This window comes from Octodon degus, unplaced genomic scaffold, assembly GCF_000260255.1.
Source record: "Octodon degus isolate 3935 unplaced genomic scaffold, OctDeg1.0 scaffold00098, whole genome shotgun sequence".
NCBI lineage: Eukaryota > Metazoa > Chordata > Mammalia > Rodentia > Octodontidae > Octodon > Octodon degus.
The window spans coordinates 3872849-3883818 of record NW_004524674.1 but is presented as its reverse complement, the minus strand read 5'-3'; the positions used below and the strand labels follow the sequence as shown (position 1 = coordinate 3883818).

The following is a 10970-nucleotide window of genomic DNA, read 5'->3' as shown; positions in this document are numbered from 1 at the left end:
GTCTTGAAGTCATTATGTGGCCCAGGCAGGCCTTGAATTTGTGGTGATCCTCTTGCCCCAGCCTCCTGAGTGCTGGGATTACAGGTGCGTGCCACCATACCTGCCTTTACAGTAATAATTTTTTTTTTTTTTTTGGCAGAACTGGGGATTGAACTCAGGCCCTTGCGCTTGCCAGGGAAGCGCTTATTCCACTGGGCCATCTCCCTGGCTCCAATAATAAATTTTAAAAATTTAAATATTCACCGTATTTTTCAATCACACCTTCTACATGATCAATAGGTCCTGTAGCCTGATAAAGACAAGGTTCCCTGGGGATAGGATAGAGAATTTACAAGTGAGTTTTCCTTGCTGGGCATGGGGGCACATACCCATAACCCCAGCATGGGGATACTCTAGGTGGCTAAGAGGGGAAGACTGTAAATTTGAACCCAGCCTAGACAATGTAATGTCTCAGAGAGACCCAGTTTCAGAATACAAAACAAAACAAAAAACCAACTGGGGATGGATGCACTTTAGTGCAAAAACCCTAGATGCCTGTTAGAATCCCAAAAAGCATCCCTTCCCACTTAGTAAGATTTGAGGTAATTTTTCCATTTACAGTGTTTTTATATATATTATCTTAATCTTCACATGAGGGTTACAATGTATCTATTATTTTCCTCAAGTGAAGCCTACAGTTAATTTTGGGCCCACACCATGGCCAACAGGAGCTGGTTCTGACCCCAGCCTCTCTCCAATACTCAGGCCAGCCTCTTAAGAGAGCTAGCTGCACAGGGAAAGGAAACAGGCAGTTATGGCTGTGAAATCCCCAAAATCTTTTTGTCCTTCATCCTGAGTTAACTGCCCTCTAGGGCAAAGGACACAGAGAAGGGGGCCTTAAAGAGGTTAATTATTAACCCTTTGTGCCTTAGGGGACCGCAAATTTCTTTCCCATCGTGGAGGCGAAGGCACACTGACAGTCTCTAGACTGGTGGTCCAACAGCAGCAGCCATGGGGACTGCGCTGCCGCCGCCGGCTCTGCGGCGCTGGTTCCGACACACAATTGCTGTGGCTATCTTCCTGCTGATGGTTTATCTGAGTGCTCGGATCCTCCGTGAGTGGCCCCTTCCCTCACTTGCTCAGGAAAGAGTCCAGAAGTCCAAGCCTTGGGAACCAAGCCCTCTTCTGGAACCCTGGCCATCCCGATTCTTTGTCCCTAGGTGTCCTGTCAGGCTGCAGACCCGGGACACAGTCCTGTGTTTCAGAAGGACCGCTGCCCTTACAGGTAGCTCCCTTGGGACAGGGCTGGACCTGGGAGCTCGAAATAGAACCTTGAACAGGGGAAGGGAGCCCTCCGAGGATCTAGTGAAGGGTGGGTCCTCTCCTCTTTCCTCTCCCATCAGAAGCAGTGAGTACTGCAGGAGACCCCAGCTAGACCCTAAGAACAAATTCTTCAGAGCCCAGTGGGGCTTCCGGCTAAGCAGGCCCAGAGGGCTAGGGTCTCTGCTCTTGCCCTCTTTCCCTCAGGTCTATCCCCAGGACCAGCACAAGTCGGGACACCTGGTGGCCCCAGGGTGGGAAGAGCCACAGTGTCTGGGACCTCAGGGAATGCTGGGCCGCATGACAAGGTCCTTCCGGGCCAGTCTGAAGCCTGAAGGAGATGTGGAGTTGTCGCAGTACCTGGCAGGATGGAGGGAACTAGTCAGGTTTGTGGTTTCCCTCCCCCAAACAAGTCTTTGCCTCTTCCTCTTCGAGGCTCAGGCTCCCCTGCCCTTTCCCAAACCCTCGCCACCCCTCACCAAACACACAGGTTCCTAACTCCCCTGGGCTCCATCGTCACTTTCGCTGCGAACGAGGCCTTCGTCAAGGTGACAGCCCTCGAGACTCTCGTGCAGGGCCCCGATGCGACGCACTACTGGTCACTGGCTACCATGGCCTCTTGGGAGCGGAGCGCGGGGCTTCTGGGGCCACCCGGCACCGCCCCCCAGGCCTCCGGCTGCCGGACGCTGCTCCTGCTGCACCGCGCGCTGCGCTGGTCCCAGCTCTGCCTCCACCGGGTGGCGACAGGGACGCTCCGAGGCCCGGACGACGCGGGCGTGCAGTGTGGCGACGCCTATCGCACCGCCCTGGCCCCGCACCACCCCTGGCTCGTCCGTCAGGCTGCCCGCCTCGCCTTCCTCGCCCTCCCGAGCCGCGACCGCTTGCTCGAGCTGGCGTGTCCTGCAGCCGGAGAGGCGGACGCGCGGGCTGCGCTAGCCGGGGCTGCCGGCATCTTGGAGCAGGTCTACAACCGCACCCAGGTCCTGCTGGCTGGGAATGGCCTGCTGCATTTGGCCTGAGGACCGCGGCGGCGGGAAAAGCGCGCTGCGGGCAGGGGGATCCGCGCTGCCGGGGAGAGCGCCGCAGGAACCCGCGCGCGTCGCCGGGGGGCGGGGCGTCCGGAGAGTCCAGCCCCCGGTGACGTCAACGTCGCAAAGCCCGGTCCCGGAGGAGGTGGTTTGGCCTAGGCGTTCAGACGTCAGTCTCTGGAAGACGCAAGGAGCTGAGAGCAATAAAGTGGTTTTTGAAAAGTAGGCGTTTTCTGTGATGACTGCAGGCGCTTACAGGGGGAAATATATGGAAAGATGTGTCATCTCTGTTCCCAGTGGCCAGGATGCACTTTCCCGTAAGGGTCTATTTCAACAACTGTAGTGAATTCCATTGCCAACGCCTGGTCTCTAGCCTAGACCTGTCCTGCGAGCTTCACTTGCCGCACCGACAGCGGACAGAGCTTTCCTGGCCTCTCGCACAGACCCTGCAACGACAGCGTGTCCAACAAGGATCCCAATAACTTCGTCCCAGAAGCGCATTTCTTCCCGTGTTCGCCGTTTCCATAAATAACACCTCTGCCTTCCACTCTACCAAAGCCTCAAGCCTGTGCCCCGCGCCTCACACCAAGCAGGTGCTCAGCCACAAACATATATTTTTCCTGGGCTAGTCCCGCAAGAGTAAGCATGAAGGAGTTTGACCGTTTTGAGCTCCCAAATTATACCTCAAGCCATTTCCTTCTGGACTCCAGGATCCTATATGTACATACCTACCTATTCTGCAATTCCACTTAGATGTCGACAAGGCATAGAAAATTGGCGTGTTCAAACTATGCTTCTCAGTTTCTCCTTCTCCCAAAATACTGCCTTCATTGACTTTGCCATCTCCATAAATAACAACTCTATTCTTCCAGGTCCATAGAACAAAAACCTGGATATACCGTACAGACTCTTCTGTCCCTTTACTACATGAACATTCCATCTGACCATTTCCTACTTTCTCCACTATTACTACTCTTGTTCAAAGAAACCTTATGCATTTCCCAGATTACTGCAAAATTTGTTTATGTACTTACTGGAAACTAGTTCTTGCTATATAGCCTAATCCAGCCTCAACCTAGCAAGTGGTGAGATTACAGGCATGCACAACCATAACTAGCTGCAATACCCTGTTAATAGTCTCCCTGCCCATCCTTTTCCCGCCCATAATGTACTGTCAGTGATGTAAAAAAAAATCTTTTAAAATGTAGATCAGTGCCAAGGAGATAGCTCAGCCTGGCAAGTGTAAGGTTATGAGTTGCTCTCTGGTAAAAAAAAAAAAAAATGTAGATCAGCTGGGTGTGCTATAATCCCAGCACTCGGGAGGCTGAGACAGGAGGATCATGGTAAATTTGAAGCCAGTCTGGGCTACACAGTTAGCTCAAGGCCAGCCTGAACTGCATAATGAGACCCTGTCTCAAAAAGACCAAAAAAAATTTTTTTAAATGTAATAATAAACCAGGCACGGTGATGAGCTCCTGTAATCCCAGTACTTGGGAAGCTGAGGCAGGAGGATCATTGCAAGTTTGAGGTCAACCTGGTTTACATATTGAGACCCTACCCCAAACAACAACAAAAATGCAGATCATACATCACTTCCCTTCTCAAAATTTTCCAATGGCTTCCAATGCAATAGGACTAAAATTGTTTAACGCTTAACAGGAAATTTTCAGGATCATGTTTCCAGTGAGAAAATACTTTGTAAAGTTTTTACCTGCAACAGCCAAAAGGACCTCAATATCCACTAAATATGTCTGGCATTATTCTGCCTCAGGACTTTTTTATTTACTATTCCCTTTGTCCAAAATACTTTCCTCCAAGTGGACAAATGACTTCCTCCTTTAAACTAGAAAAATAAGAACAAATTAAACCTAGAGAAATCAAAAGGAAGCCTGGTCATGGTGGCACATGCCTGTAATCCCAGCATTCAGGAGGCTGAGGCAGGAGGACTGCCATGAGTTTAAGGTTAGTCTGAACTACATAGCAAGATCCTGTCTCAATAACTAAATAAGGGAGCCTGCCCATTAGCTCAGTGGTTTAAGTGACTGCTACAAAGCAATCAGGATGCTGTTTCGATCCCCAGATCCTCAAGCCTTACCTTACCTGCCCTGAAGGCATCTTGAGCCAGCCCCCCCAAAAATCAATAACTAAATAAACAGGGGCCAGGGACTTAGTTCAGTGGTACAGCGCGCCTGCTTGCCAACCTTGAGGTCCTGAATTCAATTCCTGGTACCCAAAAATAAATTAATTAATTAAAAAAGAAATGAAATAAAGACTAGAGCAGAGAATAGGGAAAAAAACAGAATAGGACCAAAAAAAAAAAAAAACAGACAAAATATTTTATTTTTCAGTGCTGAGACTTAAATCCAGGGCCTCCTGCAGGCCAGGCAAGAGCTCTGCCACTGAGCTACACCTCCAATCCCCAAAACTGGCTCTTTAAAAAGATCATCTATGCCTGGGCATGGTGGCGCACACCTGTAATCCCAGCACTATGGAGGCAGAAAACAGGAGGATCACTATGAATCTAAACTGCATAGTGAGACTCTGCACCAATAAATAAATAAATAACCCTGGGCTAGGGGTGTAGCTCACATGCTAAGCACGTGCAAGGTCCTTGGTTCAATCCCCAGCACTACACATGCACGCATGGAGAAATGTTCAGGTAGGTGGACAGGGAAAAAAAGAAAGAAGACATGAAATTATGCAAATCAAGAATGAAGGGGCTAGAGAGATGGCTCAGTGGTCTAAAGCACCTACTTGAAACTAGCTTAGCAAAGCACAGGGACCGCGGTTCAATCCCCCAGCACCACATGCCAGCCAGCCCCGCCCCCTGGTGGGCTGAGCTGGCCACACACACACACACACACACACACAATGTAAAAATAAATAAATAAAAACAATGAAGGGGCTGGGGAGATAGTACAGCAGGCTTAAGTGCCTCCCTGGCAAGTGAAAGTCCTAAATTCAATCCCCAGTAGTACAAGTTCAATCCCCAGTAGTACAAAAAAACCAGAACAAAGCCAGCTGGGCATAATGACATTTGATTGTGATCACAGCACTCACCGAGCCTGAGGCAGGAGGATCCCAAGATGAGCTCAGCCTTAGTAACTTACTGACTTTGTTGGTTTGTGTTGTATTCTGTGTCAAAGTTCACTCTAGTAAGTAACCTTAAATACCTTTTTAGTATATTTCCTTTTTTTTTTTTTTTTTTTTTTTTTTTTTTTCTTTTTTTCTTTTTATACCAGGGATTGGACTCAAGACCTTGCACTTGCCAGACAGACACTTATGCTGCTGAGCTATATCCCCAGCCTGGGTTGTATTCCGGTTTTTTGTTGTCGTTCCCAAGCTGGCCTAGATCTCATGGAGATCTTCCTGCTTCAGCACCTGAATCCAGAGATGACAGGTGTGTGCCTCCACAACCAGCCAGATAGTCGATATAAAATGGAAAAATTCATGGACATAAATTAGAGTGGAGGAATAACTCATCAGTAGAATATTTACCTAGTATGCATGAGGACCTGAGTTTGAACCCAATTTGCAAAATAAAATAAAAAACGATTCCCCAAATTAACCCGCAGAGTAAACACAATTCCTAACAAAATGCTAATAGCTTTTTTTTTTTTTTTTTTTTTTTTTTTGGCAGAAATGAACAGGCTAATCCTAAGATTCATATAGAAATGAGATCTACATATCTAAACAATCATTTCTATTAAAATGTATTTAGTACAAGATCTACAGAGTCTCATTACATAGATTGGACTGGTAGTGATTCTCCTGTTTTCAGCCTCCCAAACGCTGGGATTACAGGCACACCACCACACCTAGTCTCAATCACCTCTCAGCGCACCCTGGGGGCAGGGCCCCACACTGCAGGCCAGTGATCAAAACACCAGCCCCTGTGCTCTGCCTAAGCAGAAGCTTTAGTCTGCTGAGCTATCTGGCTCTCTCTCTCTCTCTCTCTCTCTCTCTCTCTCTCTCTCTCTCTCCCCCCCCCCCGCAGTTCTGGGAACTGAATTCGGGGCCTGGCCTTCAGTTACATGCCTAGTCCACCCCTTAAAGACAAGGACTTGCTAAATTCACCAGGCTGGCTTTAAACTTGTGATCTCAGCCTCCTGGTTAGCTGGGATTACAGGTATGTGTCACTGTCAGGCACTTGCTGGGTGGTTCACTGATTATTTTTTAAGAGACTTATGCCTTTATTCCTTGTTCTGCAAAGCAGGCAAGCTGAGTAGTTTGCTTTTTGGTGATCAACCAAAGAGAACAAATCCCATATCCTCATCTGACTCCTCCAACTTTTGCTTGGCTTCAGTGTTTTCTGGGGCGGCTACAGCAGCAGGAGCAGCAACCACAAATGCAGATCGATCAGCCGAGAAGGCCTTGACCTTTTCAGCAAGTGAGACTGTATAATTAGTTCCCACAGACAAAGCCAGGACCTGCTTGTGCCCACTAATGACAGAATGAGGCACTGATGAGACAGGGCGGTGACCAATCAGCAGACAAACACTGGCAACATTTCAGACACCTTTGTAGAAAGTGAGAATGTGGAGTTAGTGGCTCAGCCACTGAGTTATATACTCTGTAACGTCAAGCACTTTGGAGCTGTAGATGCTGCCATTGTCGAACACCTGCTGAATGATTGATCCAAAGAAAAGTAGGGAGATGATCAACATGAATAGGGAGATGATCAATGTCACCGTTTCAGTGGTGCCCTGGTTATTTTAGTAGTGATGCCCAGAGCCTGGAAGAAGGAGGTCTTCTCTAGCCCCAGACCAGTATTATGGGCTGGTACAGTGAGTGCACCAGCACAGGTAGCAACTGGCACCTTATTGGCCAGCAGCAATCTCAGTGAGATCCTTCTTGGTGAACACCAAGCACACACTCCCTCAGGTATGGCCTTGCACATAACGGGGTTCTTGCCCATCAGCATCATAGCCTTCCCTCAGAGGGATATGAGTCTCTACTGCATCTGCTTGGAGTCCACGCTCTGCTTGCACAATGAAGATTATCCAAAAGTTGGATAATCTTAAGGAAGTAGTTAAATTTCCAGGTTGCCTTGTTTTCCCTGGGCATCACAATGATGCATCAGGAATTGCCACACAGTGTTGGGATTATAGGCATGTGCCACCACACCCAGCTGAGAGCCAACTGATTTTTGAAAAGGGTGTCAAGACCTTTCAGTGGGGAAAGAATAATCTTTTAAGCCTAGCATAAGGGCCAGGGAGATGGCTCAGTAGAATAAAAGCTTGCCTGGCAAGCACAAGGTCCTGAGTCCAATCCCCAGTTCCACCAAAAAAAAAAAAAAAAGCCTAGCATAGTGCCACACACTTCTAGTCTCAACAAAAATATAAAATTTTGGGGTACCAAGAGTCGAGCTCAGAACCTTATGCTTGCCAGGCAGCCACTGAGCCACTGAGCTATATCCCCAGTGAAAATTAAAAACAATAAAATAAAACTTTTGCACCTTAAAAAATGCCAATAAAGTGACAAGACAAGCTAATAGGAGAAAAACATTTGCAAATATGTATCTCATGTTTATGTTAAGTAGAATATAAAAATAACATTTGCAATGCAACAATAAAACCACAAAGAGTTCAATTTAAACCTGAGGAGGTAGATATGGTGGCTTACCCCTGTAATTCCAGCACATAGGAGGCTGAAGCAGGAGGATTGAGGCCAACCTGGGTTATATAATAATTCAGGGCCACCTGACTATATAGCAATCCCTATCTTAAAAAAAAAATCCATAAAAAAGACCAAGTACTTGAATAGGACTTCTCCAAAGAAAATATACTGTGCTAGTGACCAATCAGCACATGGAAATACACCCAACGTCACTAATTTTTAGAGAACTACAAATCCAAACCTCAAGACAGCACTTATATCTACTCACTGTCTGGGTGTGGGGTAGCGCATACCTGTGACCCCAGCACCTGAGAGTTGCCAGAGGGTTGCTGTGAGTTCAAGGGCAGCCTGGGATCCACAGTCAATTCAGGACCAACCTTTTTTTTATTGTATATTTCTTTTGATTATCTATGTTTTGTTGATTTTTTCAGATCATTGTTTATTAGTACATGTAGTAATAACATTTAGATTATTTGTGGGAAGATGGTACATGCGCACAACACATCTGAATTCCTTTCATTTATCTTCTTCCTCTTCCTTCCATCAATGTTCTTTTCTATATTTATTATTATTTTGTTAACTTTATTTTTATTTTTTTCCATAACTTTATTGAGAAACAAATAGCAATGAGACAGTTTCAAACCAAATTGGTAGGACAGTTTCAATAATTAACACATTGCATATATTCTTCCTAATGGTTAATTGTTGTACAAGATGCGGACTTGATATTCTATTTACAAACACCATTAGAACAAATCCCTCTATTCATTAAGAGTATGTAACTATATATCTATCCTAACCACTTTGAATACATAGATACAAAATGGACATTCATTTTGTATCCCTTTTTTTTTGTTAAGTTCCATCATTTCAATATTATAGGTGTGTAAACTCAGCAAAATATTCTAAAAGAGTTCAGTAGTCCATAATAGTATTGGGTCTTCCACTTCACTGGCAATGTCAGAAATTGTTGACCTGAGTCCCCTACAGCTCAACATAACACCATGGCTTTACTTCTTTTTTTTTTTTTAATGGCTTTACTTCTTATACTTCATTTTTATACTTTTCTGCTGGATGGTTAAGACCAAGGTAAAGCAAGACCTATGCAACAAGAGTTGTAGCTTTTGGGTCTGATAAGGTCAGTCAAATCCCCTCAGGATTTATCCTGAGATCCTGTACCTCAGATTGCAGAACCTTTGTCAGTGTCAGCCATGTGGATGAGTCACGGCCATTGCTTGGCCAATGTGCTCTCTGTGAAAGCCTGAGAGAATGTTTTCTCTCCATGTGACTCTCCTTAGGCACACTCTACATCATCGATCCCCTTCCTCTTTGGTCCCATAATCTCCTTGATCAGAAAATTTGGGACTCTACAGAGTTACATGACGTTACAGTACAAGTTCTCATATGCAGGACCAACCTTAACTACATAGTGAAACCCTGTCTCAAAAAATCTCAAAAAACAAAATCAATACCATGCATTGGTGATGATGCATAAAAATTAGAAAATTCATACATGACTGCGAATATAAACTTATGCAGCTGATGTAGAAAACCATCATTTCTTCAAAGTTGTTAAACATAATTCCCACTTGTAGCATATAGCATGATCATTCTAACTCAGACTCTCAAGTCTATCGTATGGGCTCTTGAAGCTACCGCTCCAATCAGATAGACTGTCTTATGCCCCTAAGATTTTTGGTTTTCGTTTCATTTCATTTTATTTATTTTTTTACTGCTTTGGTTTGTTCCCTGCCACACTTCCATCAAATGCTCCCTGTCGCAAAACAGCCGCCCTTTCTTTGCCCTTCTGCCGTCAACCGTGACATAGTTTCGCTCCCAGAATCCCTCTGGGACCGACTAAAGAGCGTGACAGAGCGCTTTACGACAGTTGCTTTGTGGTAGTACCAGAAGAGAAAAATGGCGGCTACCGTACTACGAGCTGGAGGAATGGGACCTGCACCCGCCTGGGGGCCAGAGGCTATCACCCCAGACTGGGAAAACCGAGAAGTCTCCACAGGGGTGAGGACGTTATAAAGGTTCAGGAGATGTGCGCTGGGGAAAAGCGAAGTCGGAGTGGACATAGGAGAAGGGAGGCTGTGCGTTACGCGCTAGGCAGAGGGGTACGCGGAGGATGTTGGAGAGGTTTGGTGCTTTCGTGGTGGGAGGAGCAGGCTGGTGAAAGTGCAAAATTCTACAATCCTGCGGGGTAAGGGAAACCTCTGAACTTTGAGGGTCGGATTCCTGGTATTCTCGGCAGTGTTAAGTCTCCTCCACTGCCTGATACTTGAAAGTGAGTCCATGGCGCACGAATTCTGTATTCTGGGATCTGGGTGAGATGGTTGAGGATTGTGTATACAAGACAATGTGAAAAAAAACTCACCTTTTTTTTCCCCTTTTGCCCAGACCACGATCATGGCTGTGCAGTTTGACGGGGGCGTGGTTCTGGGGGCGGACTCCAGAACAACCACTGGGTGAGCTGAGCACAGATTTGTAGTGTTCCCATCTTCCCTACCTACCTACCTGTTAACCCCCCCCCATCGCCCCTCTTCTGGTGGTGGAACCCAGGGCAAGCATTTACCGTTGAGTTCCACCCCCAGCTGTGTTAGCCCATTTTTAGCCTTCACAGACTACTGTAGGAAGAGAGGTCTGTCCTTTCCCTGAAAAGAAAAGATTTGTGCCAGTTCGTTATTCTTCTAGTTCCTGTGGTCCTTTTGTGGAATCCTTATAATCTAAAAGTCTGTCCTTCATCCGGACTCCTTTAGTTTGGATGAGCGCCAAAAAGCAGTACTGGAATTCCTGAGTTCTGAGGAGTAGATAGTGAAAAGATGGAGGTGGGGTTCTTCCCTCACTGTTCTACCATCCTGCAGGTCCTACATCGCCAATCGAGTGACTGACAAGCTGACTCCTATTCATGACCGAATTTTCTGCTGCCGCTCAGGTTCAGCTGCTGATACCCAGGCAGTAGCAGATGCTGTCACTTATCAGCTTGGTTTCCACAGGTGCTTGTGGGGCGGGGAGGAGCAA

General features: G+C 46.5%; 2 protein-coding genes across 2 annotated transcripts in view; both read left to right on the top strand.

The window, feature by feature from the left end:
- The first annotated feature begins 484 nt into the window (after positions 1-484).
- On the top strand, positions 485-3107 carry Gltpd2 (glycolipid transfer protein domain containing 2). The gene is made up of 4 exons (XM_012516261.2): positions 485-1093; positions 1200-1264; positions 1507-1685; positions 1790-3107. Exons 1-4 carry the CDS (start codon positions 991-993, stop codon positions 2316-2318), a joined length of 876 nt encoding a protein of 291 aa, XP_012371715.1. The 5' UTR covers positions 485-990; the 3' UTR covers positions 2319-3107.
- Positions 3108-9830: 6723 nt separating this feature from the next.
- Psmb6 (proteasome subunit beta 6) overlaps positions 9831-10970 on the top strand; it is a 2297-nt gene continuing 1157 nt past the window's right edge. Inside the window, exons 1-3 of the mRNA XM_023723418.1 lie at positions 9831-9965; positions 10350-10417; positions 10814-10968. Of these exons, the coding sequence (XP_023579186.1) occupies positions 9864-9965; positions 10350-10417; positions 10814-10968 (325 nt within the window). The 5' untranslated portion in view covers positions 9831-9863. The remainder of the gene's footprint in view (positions 9966-10349; positions 10418-10813; positions 10969-10970) is intronic.

Coding starts and splice junctions, on each gene's coding strand:
- Gltpd2 (XM_012516261.2), top strand. CDS start 991: ATGGGGACTGCGCTGCCGCCGCCGGCTCTGCGGCGCTGGTTCCGACAC. Junction 1,094..1,199: donor TCTGAGTGCTCGGATCCTCC/GTGAGTGGCCCC, acceptor CTTTGTCCCTAG/GTGTCCTGTCAGGCTGCAGA. Junction 1,686..1,789: donor GGATGGAGGGAACTAGTCAG/GTTTGTGGTTTC, acceptor CCAAACACACAG/GTTCCTAACTCCCCTGGGCT.